This window comes from Lepidochelys kempii, chromosome 6, assembly GCF_965140265.1.
Source record: "Lepidochelys kempii isolate rLepKem1 chromosome 6, rLepKem1.hap2, whole genome shotgun sequence".
Lineage (NCBI taxonomy): Eukaryota > Metazoa > Chordata > Testudines > Cheloniidae > Lepidochelys > Lepidochelys kempii.
Window position 1 is genome coordinate 118591215 of NC_133261.1, and position 20417 is coordinate 118611631.

General features: G+C 43.4%; 1 protein-coding gene across 1 annotated transcript in view; it reads right to left on the bottom strand.

Moving 5' to 3' along the window:
• Window positions 1–20321, bottom strand: part of MTHFD1 (methylenetetrahydrofolate dehydrogenase, cyclohydrolase and formyltetrahydrofolate synthetase 1) — a 69654-nt gene extending 49333 nt beyond the window's left edge. The window contains exons 1-2 of the mRNA XM_073349863.1: window positions 20128–20321; window positions 5722–5806 (exon numbers count right to left, since the gene is read on the bottom strand). Coding sequence (XP_073205964.1) covers window positions 5722–5806; window positions 20128–20306 — 264 coding nt within the window. The 5' untranslated portion in view covers window positions 20307–20321. The remainder of the gene's footprint in view (window positions 1–5721; window positions 5807–20127) is intronic.
• Between the last annotated feature and the right edge of the window lie 96 nt (window positions 20322–20417).

Below are 20417 nucleotides of genomic sequence, written 5' to 3' on the forward strand. Positions count from 1 at the left end.
GAAAGCAGGATGCATACTCCAGCCTAATTTGTCAAAGAAAGACTCTGTGTAGCAAGAACAACATCAGGGAGAGCTGGCAAGACTCCAGCAGACAACAGGGTGAACTCCAGAAATGCTGCTCCCTAATGACTGGATTACAGATGGCTAACTCTGCTCCCCACATAAAGCTGTAACAAGCAATTACTACTACTTGTATTATTGAAGCGCCCGAAACCTGGCATCCCCATACAAAGAGTGTCCCTGCTTGGAAGAGTCTGATGTCTAAAGAAAGGTGGGGGGCATGGAAACAAGGAAAATGGCCAAGGTGATGAGTGGCACTTGTCGTCTTGATTTTTTATCAAACTATATCCCCAGCTCCCACAGCTAGCTAATTTCTTGTACAGAAGCTACAGCAACGATGGATCTTAAGGGTATTGTTGGGGGAGCAGCTTTGCAGACCAGCTCAGGAAGGCCATGTCTGTAGGGGCGAAAGGGAAGAAAATGTGGAGATGGCAGTGGGAGACATGAAGAAATAGAAAACATCTGTTTTTAGTGTGAGAAAGAGAATGTTCAAACTCTGCTTTCAACGTACAGCTTGAGATTTTGTTCATGAACAAAATGGCCATGTATAGTACCCAATGTAACCTAATGAAATGGAGATAAATGTATGAGAATCTACACAGACCAGGAAGAGTTTCCCTGCCCACCTGCAATTAATTACCCTGCACTGTTAAATCAAACAGCTGCAAGACAGATGGCTCAGGAAATTATTAATGGATATGGGATTTTGCAGCTGTAAAATGCTGTATGCTAGCCTATGTGAAACAGACTGGTAACACCAGTCTAGTAAATGGGCAAACTTACCATAGAAACCACCATCACATCTGGCATCCTTGTAAGTCACAGTGATGCCAAGGACTGAATGGGCCATGAGGACTGAATTTCTCTGAGACAATGCAGGGTTGAGGTACATCAGAGGGAAATTCTGCACTAACAGACGTGTGGCAATTCTCCATAAAGGGCCATATTTTCAGAGTTTAATGTACCCACTCTACACACACCCACATCACATATCATTTGAAAGCTTACTTTATGTATGTTTAGATGAGATACAATGTGGAGCTGTCAAATGGTGCCCTAAACCTGTAGACAAAGTGAAACAATGCTCCCCAAAATAAAGGGTAAGTTTTTGCAGTTTCAAACACACTGCAACATTACTGACTACAGATTTTTATGTTTACATTAATTTCAACACCTTAACATGGTGTTTATTGCTCAGAGCTATCAAATGACAATGTATTAAAAGACTTTTATTGGCATTGCATAGGCAAGCTTTTTTTCCCCCCAGAAATGACAACGCTGTTTAGCATGTGGCAAAAATGGCAAATATCAACATTTTGCAATATGTTAAGATGACATGTTTTCACATCGCGTAATCTTAGATGTCCAAGTATCTCACTAGGGATAATAGTTTTCTATATTTTCAATTGAAATTTGCTGACTAGATCAGTCTCACTCCGAAGGCTGTGCACCAACAGCAGTAGATTGCATGCCCACCGTTTGTACTGCATAGTGGGTAGACAGAAAGGTACGTGAATTCCTGGTTATGCGTCTCCATTTGTAAGCTTTTGTACACACAACATAGCAGCTAATCTGCCTGGTATTTGGTTTTAATTTGTAATTGCCTATGCATAAAGTACTAGCCTTTGAAAGAGTATAAAACTAGTTTTTTAATTAGCGTCACTTATCCACAGGTCAGTATTAGTGTTAGAAATTACAATACACAGCTTCATATTGGGCTTCCATTAAAGTGCTCACTAAACAAAAATGGCATTTTTGATACTAACATATAGATCTAATTTGTATCTGATTTAGCACAAGTCTTATACTTGTACAAAATGAAAAATGGTGGTAGTAATGCTAACAATATACTTGGGGATTTTACCTCTACAGAGAAGCTAGAGTATATGAAGACATGGAGGATTAAAGCCCCTTAAGGCTCACATCAAAAAGAAAAAGACTCTCCACACAAAAAAAGGTGAAAAAATGTGTGATTTGTCAATAAATTCAAAAGAATGCAAAAAACTGTCAAAAGCCACCAGTATTGGACAGACGTCTGTGATGCTGGTAGCAGAAGGCATGGGGGGGATGAACTGTACTGATGGCTACTGAATGAGTTTTCTAGTTTAGATGATGGGGCAGCAGCACCCTAATATAGGAGTTACTTTCAAAAATACACAATATGAATTTGGCACATGTCTCAGTTGTGCTGAACCCAAGAAAACAAAACAGACTCTGAAGCTGATCAGAGCGCACCTAGACAAATTGGAGGATTGGGCCAAAAGAAATCTGATGAGGTTCAATAAGGATAAGTGCAGGGTCCTGCACTTAGGACGGAAGAAGCCAATGTACAGCTACAGACTAGGGACCGAATGGCTAGACAGCAGTCCTGCGGAAAAGGACCTAGGGGTGACAGTGGACGAGAAGCTGGATATGAGTCAGCAGTGTGCCCTTGTTGCCAAGAAGGCCAATGGCATTTTGGGATGTATAAGTGGGGCATAGCCAGCAGATCGAGGGACGTGATCGTCCCCCTCTATTCGACATTGGTGAGGCCTCATCTGGAGTACTGTGTCCAGTTTTGGGCCCCACACTACAAGAAGGATGTGGATAAATTGGAAAGAGTCCAGCGAAGGGCAACAAAAATGATTAGGGGTCTGGAACACATGACTTATGAGGAGAGGCTGAGGGAACTGGGATTGTTTAGTCTGCAGAAGAGAAGAATGAGGGGGGATTTGATAGCTGCTTTCAACTACCTGAGAGGTGGTTCCAGAGAGGATGGTTCTAGACTATTCTCAGTGGTGGAAGAGGACAGGACAAGGAGTAATGGTCTCAAGTTGCAGTGGGGGAGGTTTAGGTTGGACATTAGGAAAAACTTTTTCACTAGGAGGGTGGTGAAACACTGGAATGCGTTGCCTAGGGAGGTGGTGGAATCTCCTTCCTTAGAAGTTTTTAAGGTCAGGCTTGACAAAGCCCTGGCTGGGATGATTTAATTGGGGATGGGTCCTGCTTTTGAGCAGGGGGTTGGACTAGATGACCTCCTGAGGTCCCTTCCAACCCTGATATTCTATGATTCTATGGTCACTGCTTCTATAGCCACCAGAGCAACCATGTCCTCCAACTATCAGTCCTGTTGTAGTGTTTCCTTGAGAGCAAACACACACAAAATACAAGACGACACTTCTTAAAACAGAAACGTTTGAGTAAGCAACCAATCTAAGAGATGCAGCACTTCAACAAGGAGATGACGACATGTTGCGCAGGACATCTGTGGAAGGCTTGACTGGTAAGGATGCAGTTTACCACTCAACATGCATTTCTTCCTACTCGAGCAAAACAAATAAAGCAAAACCATCTAGTTACACTCCAACAATACAGTCATCTTAGGACACTGCATTTTATCAGTTGATTGAAGAAATAGATAATTATCCTATGTACAACAAAGAGGCTCTTCTCCTGGCTAAGCTGCTAAAAAAATATAAAGCCCTACTTCATTCAGATGTAGAAACTGCAAGCTATTCCAGTAGCAAATTACCGGCAAGATTAGAAAACACCATGGCCTGCAATTTCTTACCATGCACACCATGGACAAGGCTAGTCTACCATTGTGCTATGCAGTGCAATAACACTAGCTGATGCTATCCAAGCTGCTAATAATCTGAAGAATGAATTTAAGTCTTCCAGATGTTTTGTGGATGTTCTTCTGGCGAGTGAGCCTAAAAAATAGCTTTCAAATTAACAAGTGGTTTTGTATAATGCTGCTTCAATCTTCCTGTCTGGTACAGCCAAAATGAAAGTGTACAGTGTACAGATTGCAGTGTACAGAGGTCAGCTACTTTTGTGCCCCAGATGGTGAAGAGTTTTGTATTTTGGTTGATAGATAAAGATAGAGAGGCAGATAATTCAGCCACCCTCAGTAGGGCTTTATATTGCACCCTCAGCAGGGCTGCGAATGGCACTAAACTGGGAGGAGTGGTAGATACGCTGGAGGGCAGGGATAGGATACAGAGGGACCTAGACAAATTAGAGGATTGGGCCAAAAGAAATCTGAGGCGGTTCAACAAGGACAGGTGCAGAGTCCTGCACTTAGGACAGAAGAATCCCATGCCCTGCTACAGACTAGGGCCAGAGTGGCTAGGCAGCAGTTCTGCAGAAAAGGACCTAGGGGTTCCAGTGACGAGAAGATGGATATGAGTCAACAGTGTGCCCTTGTTGCCAAGAAGGCTAACGGCATTTTGGGCTGTATAAGTAGAAGCATTGCCAGGGGATCGAGGGACGTGATCATTCCCCTCTATTCGGCATTGGTGAGACCTCATCTGGAATAGTGTGTCCAGTTTTGGGCCCCAAACTACAAGAAGGATGTGGAAAAACTGGAAAGCGTCCAGCGGAGGGCAACAAAAATGATTAGGGGGCTGGAGCACATGACTGATGAGGAGAGGCTGAGGGAACTGGGATTATTTAGTCTGCAGAAGAGAAGAATGAGGGGATTTGATAGCTGCTTTCAAACTACCTGAAAGGGGGTTCCAAAGAGGATGGATCTAATGTTTTCAGTGGTACCAGATGACAGAACAAGGAGTAATGGTCTCAAGTTGCAGTGGGGGAGGGTTGGATATTAGGAAAAACTTTTTCACTAGGAGGGTGGTGAAGCACTGGAATGGGTTACTTAGGGAAGTGGTGTAATCTCCTTCCTTAGAGGTTTTTAAGGTCAGGCTTGACAAAGCCCTGCCTGGGATGATTTAGTTGGGGATTGGTCCTGCTTTGAGCAGGAGGTTGGACAGATGACATTCTGAGGTCCCTTCCAACCCTGATATTCTATGTTTCTAATAGACAGATAAATGAGGGTGGACAAGGACAGAGACCACTTCTGTAAACATTCATTTCAAATCCCATAAATTCTCTCCACCCACAGCATTCATTCCTGTGACATGATAGCTGCTCTTTACACCTACTCAATTTGAGATTGAAAAATGCTTCTGACCAGATAACTTCTATTTTTCACAACAGCACAGAAGACGCTGCATTCTGCCAAATCTGCCAAATGTATAGGCCTGCACTTTTACTCATGCTAATATTCCCATTTGGGCTTGCAGGATGGCTTTTATGTTTGGATGGGTGCCATGGAAAAGCCAGACTACAGCTCGTAGAGTTTTGTTACATTCACAGTAACTAAACTTTTTCACGTTAGATTCTCTTTCACATTCCCTAGCAGCAAGAACTGAGTCAATCACCCTAATCACCACATCATTAAGTTGATTTCTGATGCAACAACCTATGTTTGTGGGAATTACAAAAGCAGGTATATCTTGCAGTCATATAAGGTAAAAAGACGTGAAAAAGAGTCTACTAGTGAGGTTTGCTGTTAGTAGATAATACAGGATTTGTGTAGCAGTCTATACTTGTGAAGTGTTTTCACATTAAAAGAAGAAGAATGAAAACAAATCAAACCAGATTGAGGGGAAGGTCAGACAGGTTGGGGGGGGGGGGGGCGACTTTTCCTGGACCCCAGTAACAGACACACAGATAATCACACTGCTACACTGTGTTCAGCAGGAATTTTTGTTTTAAAGCATTATTTTGCTGAGTCATTTCAGATGAAGACAATCAGTTTTCCATGGTCTTACAATTAGCATTACAGAGCAGAAGGGCTTTTTCATTTTTTTTTGTTTTTAAAGAAGGCAACAATACCTGCAAAATTGCAAGTCCTGGTCTGAATCCAGGGACTCTCTCCTTCATCTGAGCAACTTGAGTCTTCAGTCTCTCTCTCATTTGCCTGGGATGGGAGGGGAAAAACAGAAATTAACCAAGAAATTGGGCTTTTGAAAACCCCACCCTATACTTCCAAGTTCTCTCATCCTCACAGCAGTTGCATGGCACTCAAGAGACATAGGAAAAATAAAAAGGTTTAAAGCATGGAATTGAAATTCCAGACAGTCACCAGGGTGTGTTGATTCCCAATCCCAAAATGTACGACCACACCTGTCTGCAGCCCGCTCCATTCAGTACCTTACCAACCAGTTTCATGGGAGAGAATGATCAGAATAGTCTAAAGCAAGTCAAAATAGAAGGAGGTTTCTAAGGCCCAGATCCTCAAAGGTATTCAGGTAACTAACTTCGACAGAAATCGATGGGAATTAGGTGAGCATCTGGCTTAAGTGAACAGCTACTGGTAATAGGATGAGCACCCCAGTTACTCATGACTACCAAGGCAGTTATTCAGCTACCAAGACCAACAATAAACTTCATGGCCTAAGATTTTAGTCCTTCATCCAGATGCTGGGCAAAAGATATAAGGTTTCAGTTTACAGGTGGTACATTCAGGGTTTTGCTAGGCCTGCCTACTTCTCACCGAGTATACGTTTATGATCGACCCACAGTTTTCCCATGAGGGAGGTCTGTGTGGGCGCCAAATATCTGACGGGTGAAACACACAGAACTCCATTATATATGTGTCTACAGCCATGGATATGATACTGGACAGAAGAATGCTGCTGCAGTTCCCAAACTAGTGCCAGCACTTCCCTAGCTGACAGGGATCTTGTGAGCATCAGTTTATGTCTGTGAAGTGCTCAGATACCATGGTGATGGGTGTTACAAGGAAAAACACTAAATAAAATAATCAGGGACAAGGTCACCATTAACAGGAACCCTGCTAAGTCTTAGACACGTGATCATGCAGGGCCAGAGCCTGAGCCACGGCTCCAGCTCCAATACCCCACTCCCACGGCAGAAATGGAAAGGAGCTCCCCCAGTATGGCAGCACGGGATTCCTGCTGCAGAAGGGAATTCCAGGGTGATGTAAAGCCAGTGGAACCAGCACTATGCCACCCGCTTAGCCCCAACCCCAGGGAGGCCAGAGGCAAGAAAGGACATGATCAGAGCACACTGCCCTCCTGCAACTTGGGCTTGTTGGAACCACCCTTGAGGCAGCTCTAACTTGCACCGGAGGGGAACAAACCAGCCTGATGCTGCCTCTGAGATCAAGCAGAGAGTGGAAAAGTTGCAGGAGCACAGGTGCACCCAAGGGTCTGGCTGAATTTAAGTACATAAGAATGGCCATACTGGGTCAGATCAAAGCTCCATCTAGCCCAGTATCTGGTCTTCCGACAGTGGCCAATGCCAAGTTCCCCAGAAGTACAGAACAGAACAGATAATCATCAAGTGATCCATCCCTTCACCCATTCCCAGCTTCTGGCAAACAGAGGCTAGGGACACCATCTGCACAGCTACAGACTAGGGACCGAATGGCTAGGCAGCAGTTCTGCGGAAAAGGACCTAGAGGTGACAGTGGACGAGAAGCTGGATATGAGTCAGCAGTGTGCCCTTGTTGCCAAGAAGGCCAATGGCATTTTGGGATGTATAAGTAGGGGCATAGCGAGCAGATCGAGGGACGTGATCGTTCCCCTCTATTCGACATTGGTGAGGCCTCATCTGGAGTACTGTGTTGTTGGATCATATTAAAGAAGTTCTGTATTAAAATCACAAATGAGTTTGATTCCCCATAGTTTCAATTCCAGGGTATTGCTGATTGGGAGGTCTCTTGGTTTTTGGTGCTGTTTCTCTCCCTCTATGTGTGAAACTTGCAAGCTGCTAATTGTGTTAGTACATTCTAAGACAGAATCTGTTCTCAAAGCAATTCACAGAGAGAGAGACTCAAAGCAATACTCTAACAACAGAAACAGCACCCAGAGACTCCCCGCCCTTTTGTTGTATTAACAATTGTGATTAAAATAGAGATAGAGGATGTATGTGGATGGATGCTTGGTGTGGATAATAACTGAATGATCAGGGAGGTGCCAGCCTAAGAATCCAGTGTCCATCGGCTGAAGAAGGCGTCAAGTGGAAATAACCAGAGGACCCCCCCGGAGGGCAGACTGGAATCCACCCAACAGCCTCAAGAATGGGAGAACCAAAGAACAAGATAACATCTTGGAGCCGTCAGGAATGTGCTATCTGCTGATTGATTCAGCAACAGCATGATGAAGCAATTCCCATAGACTGGCATAGGAAGAAATTCCTATAAAAATAGACTCTAAAAAGTGAGAACTTTGGGGTCTGATTCTGCAAACCAACTTCCAGGAGCATCAGATGAGCATCTGACAAGGCCCTGCTCCCTCCTCATGTCCAGGCCACCTGGCCAGTGACTTGGCATGAGCAACTCTAAGGCTGGTAACTATGATAACAACCTTGCAGAACCTGTATGTGTGTGGGTGTGTGTTTGTATGAATGAATGTGTGAATAAATATGAGATTGAATGGAATGTTATAGCTATAACTAACTGCTTACTATGATTCTTTCTGTATTTACAATAAATGTGGTATTTTGCCTTTTCCCTTTAATAAGATCCTGCTGGTTTTTATTTTATTGGTACAACAGTGTCCAGTTTCGGGCCCCACACTTCAAGAAGGATGTGGATAAATTGGAGAGAGTCCAGCGAAGGGCAACAAAAATGATTAGGGGACTGGAACACATGACTTATGAGGAGAGGCTGAGGGAGCTTGGATTGTTTAGCCTGCAGAAGAGAAGAATGAGGGGGGATTTGATAGCTGCTTTCAACTACCTGAAAGGGGGTTCCAAAGAGGATGGCTCTAGACTGTTCTCAATGGTAGCAGATGACAGAACGAGGAGTAATGGTCTCAAGTTGCAGTGGGGGAGGTTTAGATTGGATATTAGGAAAAACTTTTTCACTAAGAGGGTGGTGAAACACTGGAATGCGTTACCTAGGGAGGTGGTAGAATCTCCTTCCTTAGAGGTTTTTAAGGTCAGGCTTGACAAAGCCCTGGCTGGGATGATTTAACTGGGAATTGGTCCTGCTTCGAGCAGGGGGTTGGACTAGATGACCTTCTGGGGTCCCTTCCAACCCTGATATTCTATGATTCTATGATCCCTGGTCCTCCTGGCTAATAGCCATTGATGGATCTATCCTCCATGAATTTATCTATTTCTTTTTTGACCCGTTATAGTCTTGGCCTTCACAACATCCTCTGGCAAGGAGTTCCACAGGTTGACTGTGCATTGTGTGAAAAAATACTTCCTTTTGTTGTTTTAAACCTGCTGCCTATTAATTTCATTTGGTGGCCCCTAGTTCTTGTGTTATGAGAAGGAGTAAACAGCACTTCCTTATTTACTTTCTCCACACCAGTCATGATTTTATAGACCGCTATCATATCCCCACTTAGTCATCTCTTCTCCAAGCTGAAAAGTCTCAGTCTTATTACTCTCTCCTCATATGGAAGCAGTTCTATACCCCTAATCATTTTTGTTGCTCTTTTCTGAACCTTTTTTCCCCAATTCCAATATACCTTTTTTGAGATGGGGCAACCACATCTGAACACAGTATTCAAGTTGTGGGAGTACCATGGATTTATATAGAAGCAACGTGATATTTTCTGTCTTATTGTCTATCCCTTTCTTATGGATTCCCACCATTCTGTTCATTTTTTTGACGGCCGCTGCACGTTTCTGGCTGAACTCTTCAAAGTCTCCCAACAGGAGACTCTAGTAGAAGAGTTTTGTTTTCATCCCACTTTTAAAATAATTGTTTAGGTCCTGGCTTTCATGCAGGTCTCAACACAGCCTCCACTACCAACTGTGATGCTTACAAAACACTCAGCAATGGTTAGGTACTGGTCTGCTGTGGCAGTTTTTCAGGCTGATCAGTATCATTGATTTCCTTGTGCTTCATCTGTTTGAGCCCCCTGTTGCCTATATGTACACTGAGACTGTAGGCTCTTTGGGGCAGGCACCGTCTCTTTTTTATGCCAGGACAGTGCCTAGCACAACTGGGCCCTGGTCTCTAGGTGCTATCACAGTAATAAAAATTCTGCTGGCACAGTTAATTACACTTGAAATTGTACTTATTTAGATGCCTGTTCACCTGATTGTGGGTGCCCTGAGATCAAGGTACCATAAGTTGTGTCCACAGACTGAAAAGGTGATTTTGGAAAGGCTGAGCTTCAGAGTCACTCAGATCCTCGTGATAGGTGGCAATATAAAATCCTAAGAAAATCAAAACGAACATTCATCCCCACTGGACTGGGACTTTCAGGAGACCTGGGTTCTATTCCTGGCTTAAGCACAGGCCTGGTCAGTGACCTTGGGCAAGTCACTTCACCACTCTGTACCTCAGTTTCCCCAGCTGGATAAAAACCTGGACCCCCTTTGAGTGCTTTGAGACCTACTGATAAAAAAAAATGCTATATAAGAGCTATGCTTTATTATAATCCCATCTTATCTTTATAAAGCAGCTAAATATTGCATAATCATCTTACTACTGATAAATATGAAAGTACTTTAAAGATACATGCTTGTTAAAGGAAACACCCCTGAGATTACTTTTGTTGGAAACAAAGTTTGTGTACGATGCCGATGAACCCCAAAATGCTCTGAGAGTCATGAAGCTAACACAGGATGTGGTAAATTACTGCACTGGCAAACAGCTAGGGTCCTGATCCTGCAAAAACTCAAGAGCTTAATTTTGCGCATCCAAGTAGTCACCCAAATTGGATTACTCATACATACAGTTAAGCACATGCTTAAGCATGTGCAGAAACAAGATCTAAACTGTAAAGTATACGGTACTTTAGAAGTCTTCAGTGCAGATATGTCAACTTTGTAAAGTTAAGACCCAATCCAACTCTCACTGAAAACTTTGTTTCCCTCTACCTTCTTAACAAGAGGACTTCAGAATATTGTGGTATTCATTCATTTAATACAGAATCAGGAGCCACGGCTTACCTCAACTCATACTGCATTCATTAAAAAAAATAAAGATTAGCTCAGTTTTCCTCTACAGCAAGAAAGTAACATGAGAAAACTCAATGGAGCGCGAGTTCCTACTGCTCTCTAAGCACACACACACACACCAAAAAAAAAAAGTCATTTGTTAGAAGGCCATCTAGCGTTTGCTAAAAAGCAACTACATTGTTTCGGTTGCAAGCAAAAGTAAAAGCCACACATACTGAAGTTTATTTAAGAAAGAAAACTATAATAAGGATCAGCTGTAAGAAATTTTTGGATGTTTAAATCTACAGACTTAATTACAAATAAATACATTTTAAAAAAATATTTGGAAAAAAACAGCTCTTATCAACTGAGGGCTCTGTTTTGAAATATATTATTATTTATGTGGAATTATTTTGCTTTTAAAAACAAAGACCAAAACACTGCAGTTCACTTTGAACTAGAGATATTCTGCAGTAGCTTTACTTCTCTGGCATTAAGAGCCATATACGACGTCCATACAAGCTCACTCACATACTGCATGTGCCAAGGGCACACACAAGTCAAGGACAGGATGTGGCCCTAAGAATATATGCTCAAAGTACTCAGCTCCAAAGTTATGTGACTTCAGTTTATAAACTACACTCCCCCGCACTGAAGTGACTGCCAGAAAAACCAAGGGGAATGGATAAGAGTGCTTTTAAAAATCTTTTGGAGGGAAGGAAAATAATTCACTAAAATTAGGAGATGCTCATACAAACCCCACATCACCACATGATACCTGTAGCTAGGCTAGGTAGTGAGGGAGCAGAGGTTACAGGATCATCAAGATTCTGATATCTGAGTTGAAAGAGACAAACATACAGCACTGAGTTAACACAGTTAAGCACCTTTCCTGGTGTTTGTGTGAAAATTGGCATATGTATGACAGCAAGACAGCTAAGGCCCCGCCCAGACAGATTAGGTGCTGTTGCAGTTTCCCCACCCAATCCTCCGGAAGATGCCTCCCCCCTCTAATTGAGAGTTTTTGTTCATTAACTGGGGATCTGATTGGATTCCCCAATTACAGTTGATTATCAGGTTTCAGAACTGGCTGGGAAGGCTTCTGTTTCATTCTGTCTGGCCAGGAGATTGAAACTTTTTCTTTTGGATGCACATCTCATAATGGTGATTCACATCTTTGTCACCTCAAGATCTGACTGCTGCAAAGTGCTCTGTTCTTGGGGTTAGCTCTTAAATGAATCTGAGTGCTGAACCCGGTGCAGAATGGAGAAGCCTGCTTATTACACAGGGCATCCCCAGGCAAGCACATTGCACTGGTGCTTTGCGATCTGCACTGGCTGCCTGTGGGTTTCCAGGAGGAATTTTAGACGTTGATTTTTACCTGTAAAACCCTAGCTGATCTGTGTCCTGCCTAGCTAAGAGATCATCACACCAGGCCATACTGCACCAGGTGCGATCAGTGGAGGCACTCAGGCTAGAGCTCCCTGCCTCAATATAAAAAAGGCCGATGCTGGAAGGCATCCTCTGTGTGGAACTTGCTTCCCTCAGGTCAGAAATTGTCCTAGATTGTGGAGTTTCAGGGTGCCCTGGCTTTTGGGGAATGGTACTGATTGAGGGATGGTATCTGGGCAGGATAGAGTACACAGTTTGTTTTGCTATGCTGTGCTAATCTCAGCTAGTTTCACAATTGGCATTTTCTGTGGACGTTTTTCATGTTGTGATGGGCATGCCTCCTCTCCATCCTGCAGTGCATCTCTCTCTTGCATTTGAGCTGATAAACCCAAAGAAATAATAAAATATAAACAAGTGTTACATTTTGTAAAATAATGATGCCATGACTTCCTACTTCATAGGATTGTTGCGAGGACTGGGAAGTCCTTGATCTCTGAAATTTGTGAAGGGCTATAAAGGTACGTCCACACTACAGCTGCTACAGCAGCACAGCTATGGTGTGCCGCTTTCTGCCATATTGTACACGCTTCCTATGTCAATAGAAGAGGTTTTCCCTTGAGGTAGATACTCTACCTCTCCAAACATTCTTCCATCGACCTAACTACAGCACAAATTGTCCACAGCCCTCAGTGATGTAGCTAAGTCAAGCTAATTTTTAAGTGTAGACCGAGCCTAAGTCAGTTTTCAGACAGAGGGAGAGCACTAACCAAGGGGACAGAGCCTGGGACCAGAAGGAGGAGGATAGCCTCAGCTCTACCCGATTCACTATGTGATCTTGGGCATGTCACTTAGTCTCTCCTCCCTGGAAGCAGATAGCTATTTTACAGGGGAAGGCTGTTCACTTCTAAAAGGCCTGACTACTGTTCAGTTTAGAGCATAGCCTTTGGCCCGGTCTATGTTTGCCACCACAGCAATGTTGGTTAGGAGTGCGATTTTTTGCCGGCACATCCACGCTGGCAAAAATCCTAGGGTAGACTCAAATATACCAGCAAAGTAGTTAAATTGCCTGTATACCTTATTTTGCTCAGGGAACTAGTATAAGTTATACCACCAAAAGGACATTTTTGCCAGTAAAGCTGCATCAACATTAAGAGGGTTTTCCAGTATAGCAAGCCTTTGAATGCAGACATGGCCTTGAATGTCTTCAGATGTTATAATTGAGACTAATTGTTACTCTGAAACCTGTCATAATTGAGACTGGCTCCAATCATAGTTGTGCTGTGCAAGGTTTTCTGCTGGACTATGGAACCATAATTGATTTAATCTGTCCCACCACAGGAAGCGTGAAAGATTTTAACTCTATGGGCCAAATGGCACCTTGGAAGGGAAGTTCATGTACTGGGTTGAAAAGGCTGAGAAATCAAACTAATTTCAAGATGATTTCTATACCACAGGAGAGGGGTTAGGAACCACATTCCTTCAACTAGGGCTTTCTGCTGCGGAAACAAGACAACAAGTAGCAAAAACCTGAGGAAAACTGAGGTAGACAGCAAGATGCAAAAGCCAAAAGAAAGACACCCAACCCCCTGAAATATTTGGGGCCTGTCTATATTATAAAAACGACAGTGCTAACACACCTTAGATGCCATCTGCTTACCTGGTCGTACCCTACAAAGACAAGACTAAAGCACAGTGTTTAATAAAGAACAAAAACAATCAGTAATACCCAGAGTGAAATCCTGCCCCCCCTGAACTAAATGGGAATTTTGCCAATCTGGCCAGCATTTCATCCACAGCGTAGACATGTCTCCGCAGGTGGAACTAAACAGTTACAACACAGTTGTGTCCTTTTAACTTTCAGCTCACCTTTTTCACATTTACTGTACTTAGGAACTTCCATTACAAAAAGAAAGAATTGTGTAGCTGTCATCCGACTCTCCTAGTCTGTAAATATTTGACTAACCTCCAAATAGACTCTTTCCCTGATAAAAGGTTAAAGCCATAACATTACAAAAACTAAGTGATTACCACATGCACACCACCATACACAATCCTGACTTTGCAAGCTGTGGTAGAAGCAAGTTCCCTATACATAAACAATCATTGCCTCTTGTAAAAAATCCTGGAAAAACACACACGCACACACCTTCTTCTATTGACAGACCTTTATTGGACCTGAGATTACATGTTTGATTGCCTCAAGACACTTTTATTCCTGAACTTTGTCCCATCTCAAGGGTGATCAGAATTCTTTGATATAACATTTCTCTATAGGATCCAGAGGAGAAAGAGAACGTTAAAAGATATGGAGCCACTTCCCTCAATCTCCTTCATTTGAAAAATTCTAGCTAAAATCTGGTTCCTTCCATCCCGGAATGTACTCTACTGGTTTTGCTACATTTGACCAAACTCATGACAGGAGCAGGGGAATTGGGAGGCAGGAGAGATATTTGCATGTACAACTGCAATTATTTTCCATACTGCTCCTGGAAAATCAATTAGGCTGGAAGCCCATTTATAAAGTGTGGCAGGATAATTTGCTCTTTTCATTCTTTTCCCAGGCTGGTTAAGAGGACTAGTTGCCTCATATACATGTAGCTTAAACCTAGACAAAATAAATAAAAGAAAGACACTTTGTTTTTAAATAAACAGTAAGAGTGACTGACAGTGTTGTAGCTGTATTGATCCCAGGTAGGTGAGGTAATATCTTTTGAAGTTTGTCCAATAAAATACATTACCTTACCCTCCTTATCTCTGTATTAAGGGTGATTAACCACTGGAACAAATTATGAAGGGAAGTGGTATATTCTCCATCTCTTGATGACTTCTAATCAAGACTGGATTCCTTTCTGGAAAATACAGTCTAGCCAAACACAAGTCATGCTGTGGACAAGCACAAAATACTGGGCTCAAGTAAATGGGTAACTAGATAAAATTCCACGGCCTGTGATATACAGGTCAAATCAGATCTAATGGTCCCTTCAGGCCTTACCATCTGTGAACCACTGCTGATGGCCCTGCTGGGATAAGTGACTTGGTCATTTGCTGCGAACAGTCAGGACTTTAACCATCTCTCCTCTGAACTGTCAGCACTCACCTCTGACACTAGAGTGGAACTGTGCTACAGGATGTAACCCTATTTTCTTAGATAGCTACTCTTGTGCACTAGAATAAAACAAAAGGCAGGTGATATAAAGCAGCCTCTTTTGATTGCAAAATACAAAGAAGAATTCAATAGCAGCCACGTGGTTAGTGAGATCAATACATCACAATGAAAGCCCTCAATTCTGTCTTACCGAATTAATGGACTATAGGAGCACACAGTTTGAGCTATGACTAAAGGGGCTGCTGGTCTTTTTTTGGCATCGGATGGGAGGGTAGAGTCTGTGGTAAGCACTGGGCAGGGATTCAGGAGATTGACATTAAATCCCCAGCTCTGCTACAGATTTCCAGTGTAACTTTTGGCAAGTCATTTAGACTTTCTATGCTTTTGTTTACCATCTGTAAAATGGGAATAATTCTACCACTCGTCTGATTTTTCTATTTAGATTGTAAGCTCTTCAGGGAAGGAACTGCCTATTACTGAGTCTTTGGACAACACCTGGCACAGTGGGGTCCCAATCTCAGTCTAGCTGCTACTGTAATACAAATAACATGTAGTAATCAAAGTTTTTCTAGTAGATTTATCAACTTAAAGTAAATGACCAGTGTAAAACATATTGCTAATAAAATTAGCAGGTTTGATCTTCCAGATGAATACTCTATTATGATGATTTTAATTAATGCACACAGGGCAAAAAGTACTCACTCTATCAAACTAAACACCAGCAAAATTATTTTAAGTACTTCACTTTTTTCAGAGACCTATAAATCAGTTTATATCTGCAACAACTATAGCCCATGAGGATCTGCTACAATTCAGGACCTGTTTCTGTGCCAAAGGTAAGAGAAGAAGTCTGCAGCAGTAACAACATGCAAACTTCCCCAGTTTTACCAGTAGATTCTGCAGGCATTAAGTGTAAAATTCTGAGAACATTGACTTTCAGAGTGCCATAACCATGACACAGCATGGTGTAATGGACAGTGCAAGAGACTAAGAAACTGGAACTCGAGAGTTCCAACTCTGCCACTAACTCACTTTGATACGCGGCCCTTACATCCACATTTTCTGAAGTAGTGTCTGATTTTGGATGTCCAGCTTCAGACATTTTTGGCCTGATTTTCAGAAGTGCTGAGCATCCACAATCCCAACTTCAGTTAATGGAGCTGCCACAGCTCAGCACCCTGAAAAATCAGGCCCAAGGTCTCACCCCAGAGCTGAGGTAACTTTTGACTTCAACATCTGTGTCTTAGTTTCCCCAACTGTAAAATAGGGTTAATATTTGTCCAGCACTTTGAAGGGGTAAACACTAGACACTATTTAGTACTAAGCCTTTCAAGGAAGAAAGGAGAACATTAAGCTCTTTCATTCCATTTGGAAATTTAGCAATAAGACGACAAAAAGATGAGAAGAAAGCAAACTAAAGGTACAACATACAGTCTTGCATAAACCCTCATTTCCCACCTACTGAAACCTAGAAAGGATCCTAGCAGGAGACAGAGAACGGATTTTTAAAAGTAAGAAGGGATTTCACCATACTGCAAACATTTAGGCAGATGATTTATCTCTGCATGAGGACTGATACCAAATGCCAGTCAGTTATATGCCACTACAGTAATGTTAGGCCAGTGATATAATAGAGAACGAAAGCATACAAAATTAAAGAGAGAATGATTTTAGAAGACAGAACAGTTATTTAAGTAGTTTGAAATGACTTGTTTTTGAATATTTCTAAAGATTCTTTAATAACCTTTCTTCCCTGTACAATGCTGTCTTAGTACTTTCCATTCTCCCTGCCCACAGACCATTGCATTGTTAGTACAATAGTGAAAGGGGTGAGCAAATCTATAGTGTGCCTTGACTTCTTTTGCTACTGCTGTTCACTGACAGCAAACACCAGAAGCAGTAATTTAACAGAACCACCCCTGCTTTTCTTTGCTGACACAGGTGACCCCGATTTAGAGGGCAAGTGAAGGCAGCTGTAAAAAAACAACAAACAACAAATGGAAGAAAAGGGAAGTTGATAGCACTTAATATAAACCATGTTAGGAATGGTAGAAAATTGATAAGGGAAGCCAAGGGACACAAGAAGAAATCTATGGCCATCAGATGCGTTAAGGACATAAGGAGTTTTTAAAATATATTGGGACCAAAAAGAATCCTGACAATGGTATTGGCCAATTACTATATGGAAATGGTAGAATGTATCAATAAAAATGCACAAGTGTTCAATAAATATTTCTGTTCTATATTTGGGGAAAAAACAGAAAATAAAGTCTCATCATATTTTACTAGTATTTCTGGAGAATGTTAAACAGAAGCTACTAAAGTTAGATATCTTTAAATCAGAAGGCCCAAATAACTTGCACGCAAGAGTTTTTATTAATGTTGATTTTTTTTGTTCAGTACGTCTTGGAGAACTGGGGAAATTCCAGAAGACTGGAAGGAAGCTAATGCGCCAATTTTTAAAAAGGGTAAACAGGATGACCTGGGCAAGATAATGGAGCAGTTGATATGGGACTCGATTAATAAAAAACTAAAAGGTTGTTAATGCAATTAATGCGTATCAGCATGGGTTTATGGAAAATAGATCCTGTCAAACTAACTATGTTTTTTGATGAAATTACAAGTTTGGTTGACAACATTAATAGTGTTGATGTGATGTCCTTAAACTTCTGTAAGGTCTTCGACCGCAAAACATTTTGATTAAAAAACGAGAACCATATAAAATCAACATGGCATACATTAAATGGATTAAAAACTGGCTAACTGATAGGTCTCAAAAACATAACTGTAAACAGGGAATCATTATTGAGCAAGTGTTTCCAGTGGGGTCCCACAGGGAGTGGTTCCTGGCCCTATCCTATTCAACATTTTTATCAATAACCTGAAAGAAATCATTAAATCATCACTGATAAAGTTTGCAGATGACAAAAAGGTTGGGGGAGTGGTAAATAACGAAGAGACTGATTAATGATTCAGAGCTACCTAGATTGCTTAGTAAACTGAGCACAAGCAAACAATGTGTTTTAATACAGGTAAATGCATACATCTAGGAACACAGAATGTAGGCCAGACCTACAGGATGGGGGATTCTATCCTGGGAAGCAGTGACCCTGAAAAAGATATGGTGGTCATGGTGGATAATCAACTGAAGCTGAGCTCCAAGTGTGATGCTGTGGCCGAAAGAGATAATGTAATCCTGGGATGCATAAACAGGGGAATCTCAAGTAGGAGTAGACAGGTTATTTTACCTCTATATTTGGCACTGGTGTGACTGCTGCTGGAATACTGTGTCCAGTTCTGGTGCCCACAATTCAAAAAGGATGGTGATACATTTGAGAAGGTTTAGAGAAGAGGAGCCACATGAATGACTAACGTTTTAGAATACATGCCTCACATTGATAGGCTCAAGGAGCTCAATCTGTATCACAGAATATCAGGAGATCATCTAGTCCAACCCCCTGCTCAAAGCAGGACCAATCCCCACTTTTTGCCCCAGATCAACTCAACAGCCCCCTGAAGGATTGAACTCACAACCCTGGGTTTAGCAGGCCAATGCTCACACCACTGAGCTAATCTATTTAGCTTAATAAAGAGAAGGTTAAGGGGTAATTTGATTACAGACTGTAAAATACCTACAGGAGAAATATTTAATAATAAAAAAATAACACTTCAGTCTACCAGAGAAAGGTATAACACAATCCAATGCCTGGAAGTTGAAGTTAGCCAAATTCAAATTGGAAAAAAGGTGTACATTTTTAAAGGTGAGAGTCATTAACCACTGGGCCAATTTACTAAAGGTCATAATGGATTCTCCATCTCGGACAATTTTTAAATAAAGATTGGAATATTTTTCTTAAAAGATATGCTCCAGGAATTATTTTGGGCTATGGACTGTGCTATATGAGAAATCAGTCCCTTCTGGCATTACTATTTATGAATCTATGGACCCTACTAGACAACACCATGTTGAACCCATCAAGATTATTACATGAATTGCAATAGCACTTCTCGACCCCATTGTGCTAGGCACTGTACACATGTAATATGCACATGGTCCTCACCCTAGAGCACATGCAATCTAAATACATCACGAAAGGCAACAGACGGATGGAACCAACATTTGGGGGGAGAAGAGCACAAGGTCACCGGGACTGTCACCGTGTTAGGATTAACTTAAGCAGTGGTTGCAGCGCAGCAGCCACCAAGAGAGACAGACAAGTGAACAAGTGGGTAAGTGAATGGCTGCGGGGAGGAGGGGGGGATTTACCAGAAACCATCCTGTCTACCCAGGGGTCCATCCTGGCACTGGAAGGCTCAAGACTAGCCAACGTTTACAAACAAAACAAAACAAAACAAGCCCACCATGGAATAGTGTTTGCCCTCGTACATCACACTTCATGGGACGATTCCAAAGCATACCCCCCCCAACCCAGCCTGCCCCCCCCCCAAAAAAACCCCTCCAAACACGCGGAAGCCGCTTTCAGAGCCGGGGTCAACTTAGGCTGGGCCCCGGGGCTGGAAACAACCGTGCAGAGGTCCCCGCTCGCTCCCGCCCGGGCGCGGAGACCCGGCGAAGTAACAGCGCCTGCGGGGGCCGTTTCCCCAGGCCCGGGCCAGGCGAACGGGCTGGTTTCGGTCCCGCCCTGCCAGTCTCCCGTCCCGCGCGGGCGGCTCCCCAGGCAGGCGCCCCGCCGGCGGCAGCGGGACGCGCCGCGCCGCACCCCCGGGGAGAGCCGGGCGGAGCGGGAGCACCGCCCTGCTGGCCTGGCTGCCGCGGGCGCGCCCAGACGGGCCCCAGGGGCGCTGCCAGGCTGCAGCCGGGAACCCCCCGCCCGCCCGGCCGGCCGGCCGGCCGGCCCCGGGGTACGTACGCGGCGGCGGCTTTGCCGCAGAGGACCTGCGCGGGGGCCATGGTGACTGCTCGCGCGCCCGCCGCCCCGGCGCTCCCCGAGGCTCCAATGGCGCGTGGCTGCGCCCGCGCGCCCAGACACCCGCCCGCCGCACCCACGTGGCCCGAGCTTCCGCGCCCGCCGGGCGCCCCCGCCCCCATGCGCCGGCAAGGGACACGGGGGCGGGACCCGCCGGCTGCGCTGGCTCATAGGCCTCCCGGGGCCAAGCGCCCGCCCCTCTTTAGCCAATGAATAATCGTGTTGTTCGCAAA